This window comes from Drosophila elegans, unplaced genomic scaffold (genome assembly GCF_018152505.1).
Source record: "Drosophila elegans isolate 14027-0461.03 unplaced genomic scaffold, ASM1815250v1 contig_476, whole genome shotgun sequence".
NCBI classification, from domain to species: domain Eukaryota; kingdom Metazoa; phylum Arthropoda; class Insecta; order Diptera; family Drosophilidae; genus Drosophila; species Drosophila elegans.
Genome location: NW_024545863.1, coordinates 23,173,271 through 23,197,320, shown reverse-complemented (window position 1 = coordinate 23,197,320; position 24,050 = coordinate 23,173,271). Strand labels below are relative to the sequence as shown.

The window sequence follows — 24,050 nt, the reverse complement described above, 5'->3', positions numbered from 1 at the left end:
AGTAAATCATAATTTTAATGTTTTCAAAAATGTTAAATTCTTGCAATATCTGGAAGGGTATATGAACTTCGGCTTGCCGAAGTTTTCTTTCTTTCTTGTTTTATTTTGTTTATCACTTCATTTTAAGGAGTATCTCTTATGATTGCGATTTGGGACTTTAAAGAACGAAATGCGATTTATTTCTGACATTTTTTCTATCTCTCCTTTGCAGGCGCAAGCAGGACGAGGTGGTAACGCTGGAAATGCAAATCAGACAGCGCTCCGAGCAGCAGAAGAAGGCTGGCGTCGAGCTGGATGCCACCTGTCACATATGCCTTAAGACCAAGTTCGCCGACGGCGTTGGCCACATTTGCCACTACTGCAACATTCGCTGCTGCGCCCGGTGCGGCGGTAAGGTGACGCTGCGCAGCAACAAGGTGAGTTGGCCAAAGGCACCGTATCCTTTGCCATCCATTGCATTGGGCTCGCGCCTTGTGACAGTGTGTCCTGCCTTCGGGCTTACACACTCGTCGAAACGCGCGTGACAGCGGCAAAATGGGGTTTTCTTTTTGCCTTAAGGGGTGTCGGGCTCATTTTCCGCTCATTGACAAATAGGACAACGCTGGTGCCAACATTACTGGCGACCCGTCTGCCGCTCGACTAAGCAGCCATCACTCATACGCCCCATTGCCACATCGTCAACGCCATAGGCCAACTTGTCGCTTGTTGCCAACTGTCCCCAGTGTCGCGTTGTTGGATTGGGCGCATGAATAAATGCCATTGTAGCCTTGTTGAGCGCCATCGCAGTCTGGATAATTGGCGATGGGCGAGTGCGAGTGGGTGGTGCGGAGGACATCCTCCTCGCCAGTATCTTTCCTCTCACACTCATAATTTACAAATAATTTTTAGTTTCAAGCAATGACTCTGGTCAAGGATATGAGATGACGGAACTCCATGGGGGGCCAAAAATCCATCCCCGATATAGTTTATAACCCAATAACTTTCTTAGCCCTAAAGATACATAATATTTTTCTATGGGGGAAAAGATTTATATCTTCCACAATTGTTCTTAGCCTAAGAGATAAACCAATATTATACAATAAATTCTCATTATATAGAAAAAGATTTTATTTTTAATAGGGGCTAGCTCATTAATTAAAGCTGATCGAGTTACTTTAGAATATGGAGAGCTTTAAAAAGCCCTATATCTATTAACGCACAGAAATAAAAAATCAAATAATAACAAACCCAAGTGCTAAGACCAAAGTTGCTCATTCTCTTAAGATATATTTATTTATTAAGTTGAGTAAATGTCGCTAATGTCTTGAATAGCCTATTTTTCTATTTAAATTTATACCAGTCCTCACCAATCAGAAACATGGTCGCTTAAGACAAGTTATTTTCAGTCCATTCTATTTATTTTGGGGCACCTTAACGAGCAACCTTGATAGCAGGTTATCTTTTACTGGCATTGGAGAAAGTTCCCTTCGCATTCCCTTTTTGTAAGTCCACTCTTTCATCCCTTCGCCTCCACACAGCATTGCATTTCAATTACACTTTTTTCAATTTTTATTTAACTCAGTGAACCGTTTCCTTGGTTGTTTCCCCCTTTTTTTTTTGCTGCACAAGCTTATCATTTTCTGGCCGTGCTGCCAAACGTTATTCCGTTGAACTTCTGCCAAAATGTCACACACACAAACACACTCACATTCCCAAAAAGGCCAGATGTGGGCTAAGAAGTGAATACCAGAGCACAAAAAAATGAAACGACTGCGAACAAATGCCAAATGGAATTTCAATTTGGCTTTGACACGGAATACAGGCATCTTCTTCAGGGAAATGTCGCTGATCTAGAGGCGCGGAAGATGAGCGACAGGTGGATCCAGCGGTAACACTGCGTCTGCTGATCGTCCTGAAACGGGGCCATCAAGTTCACGTTGCTGAACCCCGCGAAATACTCTCTTCGTCTGCGCTCCACGTAAGTGGTCAGAAAGATACACCCTCTCAGAAGCTCGTACGGTCTGCTGAAGTAATAAATCAGCCTGGTATCCTCACCGTCAACGCCTTCAAAGGCAAATAGTATGGAGCCTAAAATCAGATTTAGGAACTCGTCCATGGCAGAGCCTGGTTGCAAAATTTGAAAGGCTAGCGGAGTGCACGTGTAAATTTCCGGTAGATTGCCGGAACTATGTGTGTCCCAGTCACTGAAGCACTGGGAAAGTCTAGAATGGTTTCAATCTTTTGACATTTCTAGGAAAGGGTGGGTGCTGTAACCTTCCGAAAATTGTTGCCAACTCGCGGGCGTGACACCAATACTCCCAGGAACTTAAATGCTGGTCAGGTTGCTTATTGTGCTGTAAATCCCTAAACATGAGATTATTTGGATATCTTTTAAAATGATACGCGAATTTTTTTTAAATAAAATTTTAGGAATGTATCCTCATTTAAGATCAGTATTTATTGCTTTTCAAGGATCTATAGTAGGATCTACATATATTATATTTTATTGACTGACGTAAAAAAGTAGTAATAATTTGAATTTGTAAAAGCTTGATATGGTCTTTCTCTAAATAAATAAAAAGATGATGTTTTCCAATTTAACTCTCCTTTTTAAATTGCAGGTAATTTGGGTGTGCATACTGTGTCGCAAGAAACAGGAGCTGCTGTCCAAGACTGGCCAATGGATCAACAAGACGGCGGCCCAACAAGACGGTTTCATCCGACGCATCGAGCCGGATGGGAGCAGCGTGAGTAGACCTGCCCGCTTTGGCCGAAGGCAGCAGATCACGGCTTATTGTAACCAACAGGACATCTCACAGCATCCTATCGTGGATCCGCACGACACTACGGACAAGCGGCCCAAGCTGGAAAGGACTCGCAGTGCCGCCGAGAAGGAGAATCTGCCGATGCAGCGGGCGGGCAGTGTGCTGAGGCGCCAGTACTCGCAACAGGAGCAGCCCACGAACCGCCGGCTCTCGGCCACCGACAGCGGCATGGACCCCATGATGAGTCCTGGCCAGCAGCAGCAGCTGCAGCACCACCAGCAACAGATGCAGCAGCAACGATCCCGCATGCAGCCAATGAATCCGCAACAGGCGCAGCAGGGATACGGAATGCAGCAACAGCAACAACCAAGATCGGGTGGCGCATATCCCGACGATGATCCGCGTTGCTATCAGGTAAGCATGTTAGGAATTATAGGCTAAAGATACTATAGTGGTGGTGCCACAGAAACAACTAGACCTAGGAATTACTAGTTTCCAAGACAGACGTGAACAAAATACTTACTCACTGATTTATCGTACTGCAGGGCGAGCTGGACGGTCTGATGAGGCAGCATCCCCACCTAGCGCATCCCAGCCAGGTGCAACCGTCACAGCAGCAGCAATCGCAGCACCAGCAGCATCAGCAGCAGCAACATACTATGCCGCAGCAGCATCGCCAGTCACCCCAGCAACATCCCCAGCAGCAGCAACAGCAACATTCGCAGCAATTTGCGGTCAGGCAGCAGCAGCAGCATCAACAGCAATCGTACCAGGCACAAATACATCAGCAGCCGCAGCAGCAGCCGCAGCAGCATCCGCATTCGCAGCAGCAGCATCAGCAGCTGCAGCAGCAGCAGCATGGACAGCATGCACAGCAAATGCCGCAGATGGGTGGCTACCAGAAGCCGCCACCGTTAACCCGCAACCTTACCATCAGCGGTGGTCATGCGATGGACTCCAGTGCCTACAGCCAGCAGCAACAGCAGCAGCAACAGCGACGGGCGCTGGCGGGATCTCAGTACGCGACGCAGCAGCAGAGGTCCTTCAGCAGCTCTGAGGAGGAGTTCCAGCACCAATTGCTGGCCGCCCAGGCGCAGGCAGTCGTGGCGGGGGGCGTGGCCACCGTGACCGCCGGATCGGACTATGACGGTGAGTTGAGACGTTTTGTCCAATTCGCATCCAGCTCTTGCCTTCTCTATCTCTGCTCTATACTTCCCTCAGACCGCCCAAACGGTCCTCTGATCCTTGTTCTTCCCGACTATCTCTATCACTGCCATTTTTTCCGCTCTGATTATCCCGCAAGGCCATGCCCCGAAATCCAATTCCATTTTAAAATTTCCTATATAATTCACTATTCTCCCTCTGTCTATATAAACTGTCCTTGACTCGCTCGCTCAACAAATTCTTTATCCCGAAAAAATAAATCTTTCGAAAACGTAGCACTTTCTTGTCTCACATTGGTGCGTTGTCTTTTTCTTTTTCTTCAACTCCTTTGCGAGATCCAATATTTGATGTTTTTTTCCTAAACAAACTCAAAAATCATTTTTGTTTTGCATCACTTTTTCGGCGTATTTTTAATCCGTGTATATATATATGTTTAATTTTTCTATGTCTATTAAACTCATCTAATAAGTTAACTTTAAGCTCGATTTAAGGCCTTAAGTTCGATTTAAGCTGGCTAAGGAAACCCCTAAATTTGCGCTTTGTCCAATATAAATGTTAAAGCTGCTGAAATGGAAAAGTTTTGCCAAACATTTTCCCCGCAATAGGAAAAACGCAACTTGCATGCCGGGGGTTATAAAAATAGAGAGCGCACTAACCAACACGCCCACTCACACACACGTGCAGCCAGAGGGTGGATGGGGGGAAAAGCGAGGAAACGCAAGGAAAATCGGAGGAAAAAAGCGAATGGCGAGGAATGTTTTGTAGCGGAAACATTTCGATGCGCTTATCTCGGGGGCACTTGACTCGGCGCTCGACAACAGCCAGCGAATGGAAAGGAAAATCTGAAAAGGGTGCAGAAATGGGTGGGTGGAAAAGTGCAGAAGAAGGTGCTGCGGAAGCAGCAAAAATAAAAATAAATTGTTTACATTGAGAGGCCAAAAGAGCCACCGAGACAAGTGCGCACTCCTGCATGGACGCTGCATACTTTCACTTTGCGTTATTGTACCGCGCGCTGGCCGTTAAATGCAATCAGCATAAATTATATGCCAGTGCACGGCAGGAAGGTTGCCCGCAGCTGACCCGAAAACACATTTTCCAACCAGGAAGGGCAGCGGCGGCGGAATAGAAGGCGGCGCAGGACGAGCAGCCTTTCCTTTTTGGCAGCCAGCACAAAACATCAAGAAGTTGGCCAAGCAGCTGCACTTGCCTGATGTTGTCGGGGTTTTTGGAAAGAAGGGAGGGAGGTGGAGGGTTTGCTGAACCAAAAGAGGGTGGCATTTCTTGCGGGAGGGGCCTTCCTTCTGCTCTTCATGTTTTGAGAGATGCCCGGCGACGTTGTCAAGTGCGATGCTAGCAAATTTATTATCCTAATTAGAAAGTTTCTTGTTGGCACTTGCTGCAGTTCTGCCACCCTTAAATCCCTCTATTTTGCACCCCCTCGACAGGCGACAGTTTGATATGCACTCAGAAAAATAGTTTTTAGCATAGTTTTTTGTCACTACATTTGTTTATAAACGAAAATATTTTTATTTGTTTCGATAACTTGAGTATTCACTATTTACTAATAATATTTTTACAACTGAGTTGACAAATCTCTCGTTTCTTTATATCATAATCTTTAATTTTAAAATATAATTAAATGAAACTTCTTAGATGTTTTCTATTTTATGGTCATATTAGCATTTGCTCATAAGATATCTCTCCACTTAAGACTGGAGTAAAAATTATGGTATATTTTGATTATTAATACAATTCTCAGAGGCTTACTGCTTAAGTTCTTTTGATTTCTTTGAGTGAGTGTTTCGGTGGCAGTGCAACATGCTGCGCCTGGTGATTTAAATTTTTTATTGCTGCACATTAGCGCTCAAGTTTCTGGCAAGCATGTTGCACTTACCGCAACCGCCCCTGCCACGCAACTCCTTCTGTCATTTTCAATTTCCCTACAAAGCAGCATATAATAATTATTGATTTCAACTTTGGCCCCAGGCTCATAGTATTCACTTGCTAGTGTGTTTTTGGGGGCCAGGGAGTGTGGCATAAAATTAGGCGAACAAAAGTTACAACCATCTACTCAATCAACACCAAAAGACCCACCCACCTGATCTGGCGTGCAACCACACCGATAAGCAGGTGGCCAAACTTATGTCTGCATCCCGTAAATTATATGACAAAATGCTGCAAAGTGATAAAAGAAATTGAAACCGAAACCAAAGCAAGTGAAAGTCTCAGGGGAAACGTAGAAAGGGGGTGGGGGTGGTGGTGTTGGACTGTGTTGTCGGTGCAGGTGCACTAAGAATTTACCATGCCATCCATATCACCCTAAATTCACCACTTTGCTTGCCAGTTCACAATGCTCACAGGGCACGACCAGACGCCATGCGTTGGAATTTCCCGTCCAACAACGCGCTTGGAAAATTCCCACACACCGTTGTGTCACAATAAGACGCATGCGCTGCATATGCCCCCCATATCCACAGCCCCCGTGGCTTCTACATCCACTTCCATGGCGGTGGGCGGTCAAGTGGGCGGTCAAGTAGGTGGGCAAGGCAGAAGAGCAGCTGATGTTGGCGTGAAGCGCGAGTAAACCCACAAAAAATTTGTTCTTAACCAACATTTGATCTGGGGTCATTTAAATGTGACCATAAATCAAAATCGAAACAAACAAAACTTTTTTGTTTGATATAATAAGCAGCTAACAAATGTTTGTCATTTGATAATTCTATTACTTAAGAAGTGGATTTTGGAATTTTATTAGATTTGAACTGCATATATTCCTAACTTGATATTGTGTTAAGTTTTATTTATAAATAGATTGAAACGAACCTCTATTCAAACTTAACAAATAATTGTTCAAAAAAATATACCGGAAACGAAATTATATTTATTTTAAATACTTTTTTTTACCTAAATTTCTATAAAATTGGTTAAAATTATGCAAGTTAGACTATATATTTGACTGTATATTTTGAGCAAGCTCTCTTCTTTGAACTCTTAAACTCTTTTTAATAACTACCTCGAACTGCGTCACGTTAGCCACTTTTGTTATTTTTTTTGCCCCCTGATGTCTGAAATTCGAGTTGGGTCCACATTTCAGTTCAGGTTTCCCTTGCAGCGACGTCATTTCATTCAGTGCCTTTCATTTCGGGGGTCTTGTGCACCGTCATGGTCCTTACTACAGCCAGCAACAACAACGAATGCACTTGCAACGGCTGTGGCAGCCATCCATCGCTATAGTTTCTCGCTTTCCGCATCCAGCACGCGCAGCACCACCTACTGAACCACCCAGCTTTGCTGGAAGGCAAAGACAAACACGTTGACTTTGCAAAAGACTCGCCTTGAAGGTGGCAAACACAAACAGCGAGACACACACACACAGGGAAAAACCCGCTGACCCTAAAGTGGGCGGTGGGCGGATATTGATGGGAGGATGGAAAGTGGGCGGTGGGCGGCAGCAGCTGTCAATGTTATCGCTGCTGGCTGCTACGTCGACTGAAGCAGCGGCAGCGGCAGCAGTCTTGGCCACGCGCCTAACTTTATTTTTAGTTCGGCACTGGAAATCGCCATGGGAAAGTGGGCAGCAGCAACAACAACCACTGGCCGCCGTGTAACATTGTTATTGGAAACGTTGTAGGCTCCAACAACAACAGCAACAACAGCCACCACGAGAGAGAGAGAGAGAAAGCGAGAGAGAGAGTAGGCGCAAGGGAAAGCGAATGGCAGCGTAAAGTGGAAATTCCATTAAGATTTTTTATGAAATCGAAACGAAATTAGTTTTCGATGAACTTTAAAGGCGAGTAAACAGCCGCAGCGGTCGTCCTCGTAAATTTCGCACGTGTGTCGCAAAACAAAAAAAAAACAACAAAAAAATAAGGAAAATATTGTATTACCCATAATATAAGCAAATATACACGTTGTGTGAAAATCGGAAAATGCCCACTAACGAAATACGAGTGCGAAAAGCGCAAAAAGCCCCCGAGTGAGTGAAATCGAAAGCGAAGCGGGCGGAAAAGCGAAAGCCAAACTCTGTGAAATGTGAATGTCGAGCTAAAAATAACCTTGGTATGAAATTGTACAATCCGAGAAGTACAAGGAGGCATCGAGGAAAGGCCTGACATGTGGCTGTCGGGCATAAAAAGTGGAGAAAGTGAGAAAAACGGCGTCAGTTTAACAAAATGTACTTAACTGGCCATGAAGCACGAATAATTGAAATCTTGGCATTGAGCAGCAGCCAAGGATAATTGACCTGCACCCGGAGGTTAGCAAGAAGATTAAAAAAAATCAAAAACCTACTTTAAAGTGTGAAAATGAAACAAATTTCAAACAAAGTGAAAGTGCTAAAGTTATTGTAAAGAAAAAGGTAACCACGACCTTGAAACCCCTTTAAATCTGCCTAATTGAGCGAAAGCATACCCAACAAGCAAAGCGACTAAAAAGCAAACAAATTTGCTCTCGAATCAGTCAATCGACTAAAAATACACTGCGCAAATTGTGGCGCCCAACGGACGCTTTTGCATATGGCCAACCTTCCGAGCAACTCAGCCGCACTCATACCCAACGAGCCACTGAACCGCCCAACCACCCATTTACCTACGACCCCGAATCCAAGGGCCTAAAACCCCTCCCACACACACACACGCTCGCATGCAAAAGAAAAAACGGAGGCAGCAGCAACTTAATAATATTGTTTCATTTTTTGCCATTTTCCTGTTGGTTAGCTGAGGGAAAAAGCTCGATTTGTTTACTGTACTGCCATGCAATCACTGTGTGTGGTGGGTGGTTTGGTGGTTAGGTGGCGGGGTGGAGCTCCTAGGTGCCACCTGAGCTCCACTGTGTGTGCGTGTCGGGGTTGGCTAACATGCCCAGCAACTTGTACCCCAAATTAGGCAACGTCTTAAATCAGAATCGAACAACAACAACTTTAGCTTAAGGGATCTGGATCTGAAATAAGGAAAATTAAAGAAAAACCCTTCGCAAATAACTGACAAATGGAAATATATCTCAAAATAACTTGAAATAAACTCCCAAGCCAAAATAGATTTACAAAATAATTCACTGAGCAAAGCTGCGTTTTGAGGTGAGTGTCAGTTGCAGTTAGTGAAGCATCTCTTGAAATGCACCCACAACAGCTACAACAACAACAACCACAAACACAACAACTGTCACACATCAACGAACAACATTAAAACCGCAAACAAAATGCTTAGACAGCCAAAAAGCGAAATATTTAAATGCAAAAAGCAAATAGATTAGCAACCAGTGTACAGAAATGCTTAGAGCGTACAAAAAGTCTGGCTTATTCAAAAAATGGAAATCCATCCAAAAAACAATCAGTATAAGCAGCGTCATGAAGAAGAACAACAACAAGAAGGCAGCATTAACTGAACAAAAACAATTGAGGAATGCAGAATAGTAACTTTTGGTTACGAGCCAAAAATTAAGATTTTCTTGGTTAGGTTTCAATCAAAGTTAAGTTTAAGTATACAATGGCAGGCATGCACTTCGTTTGTCATTTCAAACTTGTACTTTTATTTATTACCATAATAAAAAATAATACAAAGTATAATTTATTAATCTTTGGTTTCGGGAAAAATTGCAATTAACAATTTTAAATATAAATAGATTATCCAAGATAAAGGTTATTTATAAATATTGCTTACAACAGTAATTATCTAACATGATATTGCCATGAAAGACGTTCAAAGTAAATTAGATTATATAGTTTGTGATCTTCAACAAAAAACTACAGTCAAAAGTAACATAATTGAAACAGCTGAGAGTCTTAGGAGAACAGATTTAAATGCAAAGTTTTTTTCTTTAAATGAGTAGGTGCCTGTAATATAATTTGTGTTAATTTATCGATGCAGGTGACTCCACGTAAATTCATTTGAATTCCATATCACTTAGCAAAACAATGCGCTCTCGGTGTGTTAGTTACACGTTACAGCTTCAGTTTTAGCCGCAAAATGTGAATGTGTGTGCATTGCCAACCCCAAATACTTCAACCCTTCTCCACTTACACCCAAAAAACAACGTCCCGCCCCAAAACTATGCAACAAATTTTGTGAAATGAATTACATTTTCGATTAAACACACAAAATCAATAGCTTCTAGATGGACTTTTGTAGATGGGAGGGGGAGTGGATCCAAAAACTGAAATGGCAACCGCAACATCAACGCGAAATGTGTCGCATACGGGCGACCAGGCTGTGAATAAGTAAATATAGACCGCGCTCTTGCGTTTTTGTGAGTGTGTGTGTGTCTGTGTGTGTTTTACAGGATATACGAGCGGGTGTTTGGCTATTTTAAAATGCTACCGGCCGAGGATCTTTGGGGAATGGGGCTGAATTTAATTAAATCGTTGACCAACACCAGTTGACGTTGATGTTGCCTTGTTCGTTGTTGTTGCTGTTCGTGTCCGTGTTGTGCTGTTGTTTGTTTGCATGGGCAACTGTGCGTATGAGTGACATTAATGCGAACATTGAGGTTGGCCCACGCAGAAAGTGCGTGTGAAAGTGTGCGCGTGGCCCCTGTTTGTTTGTCTGCGTGTTTGTGCGGTGTTTGTGTGCCCGTTTGCGGCCATTTATGTGCTATTTATGCGCCTGCGTGTGTTTGTGTGAGTTGTAGCGTTGGTTTAAAAATAGCACAAGCTACGGCTGCTTCCTCCCGCTTTTCCGCTGCCTCTGCCGCTGATGATGATGATGATGATGATTTTAGTGTCCTTTTGCCAGCGCAACGCTCATTACATCAACTCCCAGCACCCTACCTGCTCCAACACCTCCCCACCACCCCTTTTTCCGCCTGACAGACAAAACTGGCTTGAATTTATGGCCAAAAATATAAAACAGGAAGCAGCAGCACACACAAACTCACGAATGTAAAATTTGTTTGATTTTTCGGTTTTCTTTGTGTGTTGCACAATACGATGATTGTGCGCAGCCTTTCTACAACAACAACAAAATACAACAACGATATGGACAAAAAACAACACTAAAAACAACAACAACACTAAAAACAAAAAGAAAGGTCGCCAAGGGACAGAAATGACCGTGTTTTTGTGTACATTATTGATTTTTGCTTTCTTTTCGTGGTCTTTTGCGCCTTTCACTTGCCCCCTTTCGTTGCCCCGCCCCTTGCACTATCCTCTAAGTCACCCTCCTCACCCCCTGCCACCACCAAGCAGATTGTGCGTGTGGTTTCTCAAATAATTTACTTTACTTTGTCTTTGTTTTACTTTCGTGCCTTGTTTTGTTTACATTGTTATCGTTTGGTCTTGCTGTTTTTATGTAATTTTTTCATACTCTTCTTTATTTTTATTCCACTTGTTTTTGTTTTGTTTGCCATCGCTGGTACTGTTGTTGTTGCCGTTGTTGTTGCTGCTGCTGTTGCCCATTATGCGCACAATAAACGTTTTGTATCGTGACCAAAGTCAAATGAAAGTATGCCAGGGGTATGGCCCACAAACACAAGTGTATGGGTGAGACGAAGCCTGTAAATGTGTGTCTGTGTTTGTCGGAAAACTAGTTCTTTTTCGCACCCAAGGCGATTGTCTGAGTGCCATGCTGGTGTCTGTGCGAGTGTGCATTTGTTTAAAAGAAATGGTTGAAAATGCGTTTGCAACAATTTTCATTGCCTACTTTCAAGGGCAAAATAGTAAGCCGCAAATCTTATCGAGTACAATTGTATCAGTAATGTAAGTTTGAAAGCTTTTAGCTGCTTATAAGCACTCAAAATCATCATATCTTAGTTATAGACAAACATTTAGCATAGCACAGTCACAATTTTGGGTGACAATATATAATAGATTAAGTATACCATATTTCACGCCCTATATTTATTTAAAACTTGTATAAATTACTAGGGATTCACAAAACGATATGTGTTCCTGTTGTTTTAAGAACATTTGACTATTTTATAAAATCCTTACCCCTTAGCTAGGTTAGTAAGCTAGCGTTTTTAAATCTCACAATTACCACTCGAACTCACCTTAAAAATATTGTTTTCATATATTTTTCTCCACTCTTTCTATCTCTCTGGTCTACCCTGAAAATGAAACTCCAACCAACTTGCCCGCCACAATAAACCATTATGCCAAAATTCAATAAATAAAAAAACCCAAAAATACCCAATGTATAATCTAAATGAACCACAAAACAAAAAATAACATCGAATAGCAGGTAATTTTGGCGGCCTTAAAGGTGTCCAAACCATACTCTCGCCCGGCGATCTACAGATTCATGCAAATGTAAGCGAAAAGAACAAAATCAAAGCCCAAAGGCATTTTATGCGAATTAATTTGAATGTGTGTGTCTCTTTGATGTTATGTTTTTTATGAGTTTCCACACGTCACAAGCGAAAGCAAGGAATGTGCGACTTTCTTAGTTGTTAACTTTGTTTCCTTTGTTCGAGCACTGTCGTCCCACTTACACTTTCTCCCACACTCTCCTCCACTTTCTCCCTCTTAGAGTTTTCAATCAATAGCCATAAGCTGGTTATGGAATCAAACGATTCTCAGTCCGTATATCTATTGCTTCAGATTCTGCTCTCTCGATCATCACCACTCCACACACTATCTCTCTTTCTGGCTGTGAACACACGTTTTCGTTACTTGACGAGATTTTCAAACACTTTTGTCTTATGTATCTGTTACTTTCTGCCTCTTTTATGTATCTTCTACGTTTTTAATCCCTACCTGTAAATGTGATCTAAAACAAAAAGAAATTTTGACAAAACAAGAAATCTTGGTGAATAATTTGCATGGATATCGTAACGCTGTTTCCCGTTTCCTCCAGAACTTCATCCAGAACTCACACTGCAAAACACACACCCAAAACGTTCAGAACATTCAACAGTTAACACTGTCCCGTGGACCGCCACCACCCCTCGAAATTCCCCCAAAGTATTAGCTTGTAACTTAATGCTCTTGCAACTTTTAGCCACAACAGATAAGTATTTCAATGCCTTATATTTCTCCGAACCCATGAATACCGGGCACTTGACTCCTGGCACTTTTAGTCCCAGCAATCGCGGGCACTTGTAGCTCTAGTCGTAGGTCTACTTATGATACTCGTACTACCAATACCTAGCTTACTCATGCAGCTCTGATCAAAATTACCAAAAAGTCGCATCTTTCTCGAACATTTTAAATAATCAAATCTGATTACAAAGTTTACATTTTGTATTTGTTCCTAAATCTACATTTTTTTTTTAAATGGAAGTTCTAAAAAAAAATTATTATCAACCAAATATTTTACTAAAAAGCTCTAACGGCAGATACATTTCTTTAGTTTATTGTCTTCCATAAAAATGATTAGAAAATAAATAAACATTTTTTCTTGCCTTTTTCTGTAAAAGGTTATAAGCAACCCATGAAAATAGTACAAGTTAGTTTAAATAAAAATGTAAAAGACCTTAGCATTCAAAGAATAAAAAAGATTTTTAGAAGATTTTTGTAGACTCTAAAAATACATTTACCTTTTAATTTAATAAAGTTTCTATCATGAAAGGCAACAAAAACGTTTTGTATAAAATTTTCGAAAAACCATGGCGATAGTACTCCATTTGCCCCAAGATCTTAAACTCGCAGGGTTGGTTTAGCCCCGATCCCGATAACTAAGTCTTATATCATACGTATATTTTGCTTTGAATTTTTTTCTTTCTCAACCGATCGATTACCATTATGATTGTGTGCATTTATTGAAACATCTGAAAAGGACAACAAACTATGGCAGGCAAGCGGCGCAGTCCCTCCGAAGAGTAACCCCACCCGAACCCCTGAAACCCCCGTAACCCCCCCAAAAAAATCCAGCAGAGCAACCCCCTAGTAGTAGCGTTTATAGCCACACCCAATCAACATCTACCCATCCAACAGGCGGGCGCCTCCAGGTGCGCACCTCTCTGGATCCGTGGCGCCAGCAGCGCAGCCTCAACGAGCGGGACCTGCTCAGCGTGGGCGGTGGTGGTGGGGGCGTCGGCGGTGCTGACTTCCGCCACCTGTCGCACGCCACCCAGCGGCTGTACGCCTCCGCCGATCAGCGGGATCGCTACGAGCTGCAGCTGCAGCACCGTGAGCGCCTCGAGCAGTATCCACTGACGCGTACCGCTCGCTTGGACGTCCAGCAGCGCAACTCGCTGAACCGCAGCAATCACGAACGGCAGTTCTCCAGCAGCGGCGGCGGTGGGCCAGTTGGGGGGTGGTGCCGCTGGCGCCTACAGACGTGCCCCGCCCTTGGCAACCGCCGGCGGCGGTGGCAGCAGCAGCAGCAGCACCACCAGCAGCAGCTACTATCCCCAGTCGAAGCCGCAGATTGTGATTGGTTCGGGAACGGGCTCTGGATACGATCGGGCATCCATGGCATCAGGGTCAGCGACCTTGGACGCCGCAGGTCAGGCGGCGCGAGGAGGCGGCCAGCGTGTTGGCCTGCTGGGCGCCACGAGGGGCGTCGCCGGCGGAGGTGGCAGCAGTTCGGTCAGCTCCACCGAGGCGGCCTACTGGGACGAACCGGCCACCAGCTCCTCCTCATCGGCAGCCCAAGATTCGCGGCGATTCACCGAGCGCAGAATAAAGAAGACGGTGCGTTTCGATGCCCACGACGAAGAGGCCGCCATTCTGGCGACCAACAGCTCACTGCCACCGGTCACGGGAATCCTGCCCTCGACGGCTGTGGATGTGGGTGCAGCCACCATATTGAGCAGCGGAAAGAGTCTCGAGGCCGGCGGTGCGGACTGGTCGCGCTGGGAAGCCGAAAGGCAGGGCAGTCAGGACTCGGCCACCAAGGACTCAGGCATCGATACCAGCAGCACGTTCACCAGCAGCGAGGATTCAAATCGCGGAGATGGGCCCAAGGTACACAAGGATGCCGGAAACCAAAAAAAAAAAAAAAATTAATGGGCAAGCGTGCTTTGTGTCTGTGTAGAGTCTCTCCCATCTCTGTCTTTTCCTACCCATCTCTGGAGCCCCCTCTTTCCGTTTGTCTGTGTGGCAAATAACCCAATCAAAATCCCCAAAAGAGATACCCACCAATTTTCTCTGTTTGTTGTTCTTGTCATGTCCAAAAAACCCAACCATAACCCCTGACCATAATCAAGCTATTTTTGGTTATCACTCCCACCTCGCAAACAAACTTCCAGCTATTATGACGAAACATTTTGACAATTTCAGCATACATATACATATAAATTCGAACAAATCTTGCATGCCCATTTATTGCGATCTTTTCAAAACCTCTAAGTGTTGTGCTTGCATGAAGTTCCACCTGAAAGAAAAAACCCCTACTTGCACGCCCTGCATGACCTCTAAATGTTGTTAGACAACACTGTTCTTAGCATTCGAAATTTATCAGTCTAATCCATACCTCAACTTGGGGTAGCTCTTGAAACGTGTGTGCTCTCAAAACAAGTAGGAAATCGAAAAAAACGACTATGTATCTATATCTATGCGCTATGCCAACTATCCGTGAAGAACATGTTTCTAGCCTGTTAGAAAAACCAAACATGAATGTAAAAAAGTGTACAAACTGTTAATTTCTATTGTTATACATATGTTTTCGTTTGACAACTCTAATTGTAAGTTTAACCTAGGGTATAAGCTCTATGTCTAAGGCCTGTGAGCGGTGCAAAAAGCTAACTAAAAACAATTCTACTTCCCGCATACGACGGCTCCCCACCGCCACCTCATCCAACAACCAAAAATCTTTGCACGATCATCCGCAATCCGAATTGTCACCTGTAAACCACCAAAAATCCCACAAAAAACAAAAAAAAAAAACAATCACCAAACCAACAACCATCCCACACCCACAATCGTAAATCGATCGATCGCTGCAAATAGAACCCGGTGAATTGGCAAACATCCGCGGATAATACTCGCCTGATCGGGCACATGATATTGCGTAAATACTATGATGGGGAGGATATATTAGGCTTAAAGGTAAACGGAGGTCAGCTCCTCGGAACGGGAAGCGTTACGAGCGGCGGAGGTCCATGCGGGGCCATTGTGGAGAAGGTGAAGCGCGGATCGGTGGCCGATCTCGAGGGAAGGATTCGACCAGGTAATGTGCATACTCCCCTCCCACCCACACTAGCCACCTCATCTCACTCTTTGACTTTTCTCTCTATTTCTATCTGTCTGTGATCAAACATCAACCAACCAACCGACCAAACACCAACCATTCATCCGATCATGCATCGATCAGGCGACGAGATCCTCGAGTGGAATGGCCGCGGGCTGCACAACAAGAGTGCCGACGAGGTGTACGACATCATCGACGAGAGTCGGCTGGACGCCCAGGTGGAACTGATCGTGAGCCGTCCGATCGCCAGCGGCGGCGGCAGTGGCGGCAGCAGCAGCAACGTCAGTCCCATCAGCGGCGCCTCCGGCGGATCCGCCAACAGTGGTGCCCAGCTCACCGCTCGCCGCTCCTCGGCCAATTTCCCGCACAGCGGGCTGGCCAGCAGCATGGCCGGCAGTGCGGTGGTCAGCAGCGGCGGACGATATCTCCAGCGCAAAGGTACTACATACTAACTGGTCTTCCAAAAATGAGGGCTTTTGCGGGGGTGTATGTTTGCGAAAGTGTGACTGATGTGGGTGATATGCCTTGCCCGGGAAACACAAGGGACAGTTTTAGTCCAAAATCAATAACTAACACACTAACACAAAAAATTCGCTTAATGTCTTAATGAATTTACATTTAAGCGATCAGTTTGCAAATGCATTATAACAGTTTGTTAGGAAAATTCCTTCCAGTTTCCATCATAAACTTAACTTACAGATAGACTTTCCAACTAAATACAAATCTACTGAAATTGTACTCCTGTTCATAGAACAGCACACTTTACTCTTATTAAGTACTTTAAAAGGTATTCAACGTGTGATCTAACTCGGATTGAAAAACTTTTGACTTTAGGAACTTTTCGACGTTCAATAGGCTAGTGTTAAGAGCCAGAAAAAAAGACGAATTTTTTTTGTTCATCCACGAAAGCCATTACATTACAATGACCAATTAACTAACGGTACCACTAGCAACACGCCACTCCAATTTAATAGCTTCTCGACCACATTCCTGGTTTTAACCTTTTGTGAAAATTTAACCAACAGCACCTGCAGTCGAGGCTATTGAAATCCACCGTGACAAGCCGAGCGTGCTGATCACCTCGCCCGGTTCACCAGACATTCACACCAGTGTCACCGGACCGGGATCGGGATCGGTATCGAGAGCGGGCGGCGGCGGAGGACTCCGGCAACGTGGCGGCGTCGGGCAGACGCAGCGACTGGGACCAAGCCACAGCAACCACAGTCACAGCAGCAGCGGGAGTGGCAGCGGCAGCAGCACCAGCAGTGTCCACGCCCCCCAATCCGCTCACGGCCTCCCCGCCCACGCGTCCGGTTCCGCCCCTGGCGGTCTGCACGGCACAACGACGGCAGGCCACCATCACCACCATTACCACCACCCGCATCCGCATCCGCACCAGCATCCGCTTCAGGGTCTCCAGGGTCCGCCCGCCGCCGCCCACCACGGGGTGGGCGGTGGCCTTGGCATGGGCGGTGGCTCCGGTACCACCACGCAGCCCATTCCCATCGAGGGGCGGCTGCAGCTGAAGCTCGGTTACGACCAGAACACGCTGCAGCTGATCGTGACCCTGGTCTGCGCCACCGGCCTCTCCTTGCGCCAGAGCGGAGCGGGCCGCAATCCTTATGCTAAAGTGAGTAGATCAGCTGAAATTCTTCATTTTGCAATGTTTTTATAGATACTTACACTATGAAAAAATATTAGTCTTAAAATTATAAATGAGTTTACAATAGTAAGGACTCTAGATCTTTATGACACATAAATAGTAAATCCAATTAATTTATACTCAACTTAAATGTTTTTTTAGCTTTGATTTCCATTTATTGCTTTCTAGTCGAAAAACATTAAGAAATATTGAAAGAAATACAAAATAGTATTATTTAGATCATTTTTAAAGTTCAAAATCGTCTAAAATACAAAGTAGCTCTAAAAAATTTCACGATTTCCTAAGCAGTCTTGACATTAAAAAACACAATATAATTCAAGTCTAATCACCGATTAATATTAACCGACTATAATTTCATTATAGGTATTCCTTCTGCCCGATCGCAGCCACAAATCAAAACGGCGTACAAAGACAGTGGGCACCACCTGCGAACCACGCTGGGGCCAGACCTTTGTCTACTCGGGTCTGAGACGCTGCGACCTCAATGGCCGACTGCTCGAGGTGAGTTTTTTGGCTTAAGCACATCGGACTTAGCACACCGATCAATTAATGAATATGTTTCACCTACCAGGTAACGCTTTGGGATTATGTGCGGTATGGGGCCAACGACTTCATCGGCGAGGTGGTCATCGATTTGGCCCATCACATCCTGGACGACGAGGCCGAGTGGTATCAGCTGCAGCCCCACCAGGACACCTCCTATCTCGTATGTGTGGGCTGGGGATCTTTAAGTTCGTCCATTTGGATTCCATTTTGCGTTCGTTCGTTTCCTTTTCCTGGTTGTAGCATAAGTGTTGGTTAACACCTGAAAACTATGGAACCAAAAAGAGTTCAGGTTCAGATCCACAAACGAAGTTTTGGCGAGCGAAAAACTTAACACAAATCTGGTTAAAAAATGGAAAATGATCTCGTTTTTTTGTGTTCTAAAATTTTTATTATAAAAATCGATGTTTAGGCTGTTAAGGCTTTCACTTTCACAAGTTTGGATAGATTTTCGGAAACATTTTTAATATATGACAATTTAAATCCCTTAGACTTTGAGTTAATTTTGTGATTGTGAAAGCCATAACGGACCTGTTAATATCCCTTACCCACCATCCACCCCCCCGCAGCAGCTGCCCGATTTGAACAAAATTATTAACTCAGCATTGTCATAATCTGTTTATTTTATTTGTTGGTTTTTTGTCGTGCACCCGCCAATACATCTCCACCCAAAAAACACCAACCACCATTACCAACAACATCAACAAAAACAACACGTGCGTTTCGTTCCGTTACCCATACAACATTGCGACGCAAAATTTATGACAACAACCACGTAAACAACAACCAAAACACCAACCAAACCAACAACGAAAACAGTTACGAGACGAGGGCAGCGATGTGGACGGCCTGATACTGACACCGACAGATCATTTATCACCGCCGAGCACCATGTCGCGTCTGAGCGATTCGGACACGACGTCCGACTGCGACATCGATGGAATGACGCCCGGGGCCAGCATCTCGTCGATGGGCAGCTCAGCGAGTCCGCCGCCCCTGCTAGAGGTAAAAACCAGAGCAACCACCACAACAACTTCAAACAAACAACTTTAACAACAACAACAACAACAACAGCCTGAATAACAACAACATTATCAGAGCAAACTTACACTAGGGACATGCCAAAACAGAAGCAGAAGAAGCAACTGAAATTGAATCAAATTTATTATTTTATACAAATGTATATAGTACACACGGAAAAATAAGGAATCCAAGCCAAAACAACTGACAGCAAACAGGAGTGGGATACCAGAGACACCCACACATGCATACATTAGACTTACCACTTCCAGTGGCACTCAGCCCCTCACACAGATACATACATGCGAACACTCCCGCCCACTTTGCCGCCCACTCCCACACACACGTATGCCCAGAAAGCATTTGACGCTGGTTTAATGGTACAAAAATATAAAAACCAAACTAAAACGACTGTATACTCTGGCTTAGGAATTGGCTGCCAAATAAAATAATTGCGAAAATATACAAAAATATTTTAAAGTTACAGTTCTCTATAGATATTCGATAGCTCTGAAATTTTAAACAAAATGATAATAAATTAGTTATTAAATTATACCCTTCAACCGCCTTTGGGAATGTGTGTATGAAATGATTATTCATTTAATGATAGATAATATAAGTAATTTTTTAAGCTCAACTTAATGTTTTTTAACAGCCTATATATTGAAGGTGTTATTTACTTAACAAAATAATAAAAAAGTTGCAAGTTAGTTCTTTTCCAAGTTGTTTCTAACACTCTTTTTTAAAGTAAGAGTAAACAGTCATCGTAACGTCACAAATGCTTTTGATGCTTGCATAGTATGCTTACTTGGGCTCCTATAGTTTATTATCTCTCGCTCTCTCTCTCTCTCTCTATGTGTGTGTGCTTTTTTCTAACTGTAACTCACATATCACATGCCATGAGCAGCATCAGCATAAGCATCACCACCATCAGCCAGACAACTCGTTGGCCATCATCAGCACAGCAATAGCAAACAAACAGAATAGCTCACACAAAGCCATCGTGTGAGCGCTCCATCAGAGGGCTCCATTGCTGTTCCAGTTCCTGTTCCTGTCAGTTATCAGTTCTCAGTTCTCAATTCGCATGCCACAAACACAAACACAGATACTAAAAACACACACACTCTAACTGGCTCATGGTCAGAAGGACAGAATCGAACCGATGCCGACTGTTCATGTTTTTGGCCAATACGGGACACCACACACCTCCCAGCAATTGTACAAAAGTATTTTGGTTATCATGATGTTTTGAGTTCGTTTGAAACTTTTATTCAACTAATTGGTGTCGTTGTTTGGTTGTGCGTGTGTTAAATTTTTCTCTCTCTCCCTTGATCTACTGACTGTATCTCTTCGAAGTCTAAAACTGTCGTTCTACTAACTTTCAGTACTAAAACCCGAACGAATCCAAGCTCGGCTTGGTCACGTCTTTTCAGCCAACGATATATATTACTATTGCATTTAAGATGAAAGTTAATTTAGTCTAAGTTTTATAAGCCGAATGTCTTAAGTTAAGAATCCGTGTAAGCCCAAACTTGAGAACACATACTGCCCAAGGCTGTCTCCAAAAAGAACTATCTACCTATCTCTGTCATAATCCCCACGATCGAACTGTCATTGAAGAGCACTTGAAAATAGCTTTTGCATGCCGTATTAGAGAACCGCTTTTGCCCATCTACCCATCACTTAGCACCTGTGAACTGCCCGTCCTGCTTTCCTTTCTGGTAGCTTTAGTTGTGTAGCATTGCGTATACTTGATGTGAGTTGAGTTAATCGAACACAGACCCCGAAAAACACCAGAAAACCAATTGAACACCGAAACCCAGAGATACTCCCACACAAACACAATGTAAGAGGCCAATATCCAAATTTTGATATTCCACACACTTTCAAACCAGACTCTCCGCTCATTTTGATCATATGTAAATTTCTCTATTATCTATTCCTTCTTTTTCTCTTGATTCTTACTCACTTCAAACCCCGCAAAAACCAAACCATCCCCACCCCGTTGAAAACCCTTTCGTCCCGCTCCACTCCAATCCCCGAACACGACAATCCAGCTCGATCTAAACGAGCGTCGGTCCAGACGTGACATGTCGCCACAGGGCCGCAAACGGGTGGCCGGGATGGTGGCTCGTGACTACCGCACAGTATCTGGCATTGGACAAAGTTACCACAATCAGGTTTGCACCCAAGCTAAATTAACGAACTACCCAACTAAATGGCCAAAAGTAATTCCAAACAAACAAAACAGTACAGACAGCGAAAACACTTTAAGTGTTGTCGACATTCGCTTAAGTCCAGCATTTAAAATAGAGGTTTACCATATCTAAATATATATATCTCATTAAAGATAACATCTTTGTTTCTACCAAATTTTTAACGTCACCAAGATTACTTATGAAGGCCTTTAAGAATCAATTAAGAAGGTCATAAAATATAGGGCATATTTTTGTCACTATTTTGACTCACCAAATAATCAGTCCAATACATTTATTGACTATTCTCAACCCCACAAGTATAACTAGTTTAGTTAGACCAAAACCACTGTCAACTTACTGCACTTTCAATTCAGAGCTTATGCTAACCTTTTACTTAACCTAACTAACCGATTAACCCACTAATAATCTAACAAGCCGCTTTCGGTTCTGATTGTATTTTAATTGATTTCGTTTCGAAAGTGTATGTTTTTTACAATTTGTATTGCTCTGTATCTCTTGCTCTCTTGGCTCTTAACTCAGTACCTACGTTTAACCATATATATATGAAGCTACTTGTATTAATGTTCCGGTAGAAGTTGCAGTAAAACCAGTTAATCAAAAACACAAAACACTCCCAGAAACACAAAAGACCAAGCACACTGTTAATGCCTGACTCAGAACCACTCGACCACCCCGAACCACTCACATGCCTAGTCAGTAAGATCTAATCCGAATGTTTGTCGAAAGAATCCCTGGTCCCCCTCCCCCTGTGTGCGGGGATCACTGAGCTTCGGTCCGAAGGGTGCACCACTAAACCACACTCTACTTTCCATGCCACAACCCGATGCACCACCACACACAGGCCTCTGCCACCGGCTACTATCGTCGCGGAGGTGGTAATGGTGTCGGCTCGACCATCGGTCCCGGTGGCATGAGCCTTAGCCAGCGCAGCCACTCGGCGGCACCCAGCGACGGTTACCACAGCAGCGGAGGAGTGCCCTCCGGCGGATCTGCATACGGCTACAGGAGCACCAGTCCCAGGCGGGGCTCCCTCTCGCCGCCCGACGACCGCTACATAGACTATCCAGTGCTTCCAGTTCACGGCTCGCCCAACGCCCCATCGGTCTACCAGGGCCCAGGTGGTGCCACCTCAGCAGCGGCGGCTGCCTCGCAGCAGCAGCGGTTCCAATCACGCTCGGCCACAGCCACGCCCACAGGATCACCGAAAAAGAGGCAACTGCCACAGGTAACTCAAAAAGTATTAGTTAAGGCATGAAAGGTTAATAGAAATTATAATTCCTAAGTATGTAAGTCAACAAAACCAATATTACCCCTACAAAAAAATAAAATCTAGGAAGGTAAATTAAAAACGATTTTTTTTTTCTTATTTTATTATTACCTTTTTATTTTGAAAATCCGTTTAACCACAGAGCGAGAATTAAAAGCTTAAAGCAAAGATTTATTTTATTTATTTATTTGTTTTCTTAAAACTAACCCTTTTCTATATTTCCACCACAGGTGCCGCAGACCTCTCGCAGTGCCATGCTGCGGGACCGCCTTGGGCAGGATTTCGACGAGCGGCTGGCGTCAGGTGGTCGCTTTGGACGGCACCGCACACGGCAGCCACACCACCAGGCCACTTACCGCAGCACCGGAATGGGCGGCTGGGAGCGCCACTACACGGGACTGTCCGACAGCGACCTGCAGTCGATGGACGCGCGCATGCGCCCGCGGCACTCGCTGTCGCCGGACAAGGACTTCATGGGCGAGTTTGGCGACTCGGACATGGAGTCGGTGGTCAGTGTGACTTCCAGCGCCTTCTCTACGCAGTCGGAACGACCCCGCACCTCCCGCGGACTCAGGTAAGTGGCCGCGGGCTGAGGAGAGGATGGAGAAGGGAGAAGTGCCCAGTCGAGCCAAAGCCATTAGCCATTAGCTAAATAAACCAAGCTATGCTGCCAAAATTACGCTGAAATTCCGCTCTGGGCCACACGAAAATTGCTGTTACACCACATTTTTTTTTCTAAGTAGTAGGTGTGAGCAAAATCCAAAATTCCCCTGAATTAGGCTAAAAATTAGAATATTTATTCGAACATGATCGGAAACAGAATCGGCGCGCTTACCGCCCAACAATCTCTTTAACACATACACAGATACGTCAATACCCTGATACGCACACTGAAACCAACGAAAAGCGATAGCGAAATCATAAAGTTTCTTTTCTGCATTTACATTTTTGCGTTTGCCAAACTAACCGACAAAACCAAACCGCTCAAATAAAAATCAAATGAAAATCCCAACTACAATCAACAACGTCGCTCTCGCCGCGCGTACTCTCTTTGTGTTTGTGTTTGAATGCTTCTCTCGCGTGCTGTGCTCACCACACGCTTACACGCCAACGACTCACCACAAAACTCAACCACACACCACAACTCACCACGAACATCGCTTACACACACGACACCAACGTGTCCACTCACCTCGAATCAAACGCTGACCTCGGACGTTGTTCGTTCTCTTCCCTCGTATGTGCGTTTTTAATGGTTGAACGACAACATCTAACCCACCACACAATCAAAACTCACCACACGCCGAGCGCTTTATTTTAAAACATCACGCTCATTGGGTATGGTTTATGGCATTTACATTG

The 24,050-nt window shown here is 44.3% G+C and overlaps 2 protein-coding genes across 2 annotated transcripts in view; one reads left to right on the top strand and one right to left on the bottom strand.

Annotated features, from left to right (window-relative positions):
• Positions 1–24,050, top strand: part of LOC108136682 — a 41,379-nt gene that overhangs the window by 9,066 nt on the left and 8,263 nt on the right. The window contains 15 exon segments of the mRNA XM_041709190.1: positions 212–416; positions 2,601–2,726; positions 2,787–3,158; positions 3,290–3,893; positions 13,777–14,083; positions 14,085–14,751; positions 15,736–15,955; positions 16,100–16,414; positions 17,002–17,606; positions 18,003–18,140; positions 18,211–18,345; positions 19,002–19,187; positions 21,260–21,382; positions 22,263–22,646; positions 22,919–23,262. Coding sequence (XP_041565124.1) covers positions 212–416; positions 2,601–2,726; positions 2,787–3,158; positions 3,290–3,893; positions 13,777–14,083; positions 14,085–14,751; positions 15,736–15,955; positions 16,100–16,414; positions 17,002–17,606; positions 18,003–18,140; positions 18,211–18,345; positions 19,002–19,187; positions 21,260–21,382; positions 22,263–22,646; positions 22,919–23,262 — 4,731 coding nt within the window.
• Positions 1,256–2,331, bottom strand: LOC108136763. Its single transcript, XM_017258122.2, has one exon. It carries the CDS (start codon positions 2,093–2,095, stop codon positions 1,811–1,813), a length of 285 nt encoding a protein of 94 aa, XP_017113611.1. The 5' UTR covers positions 2,096–2,331; the 3' UTR covers positions 1,256–1,810.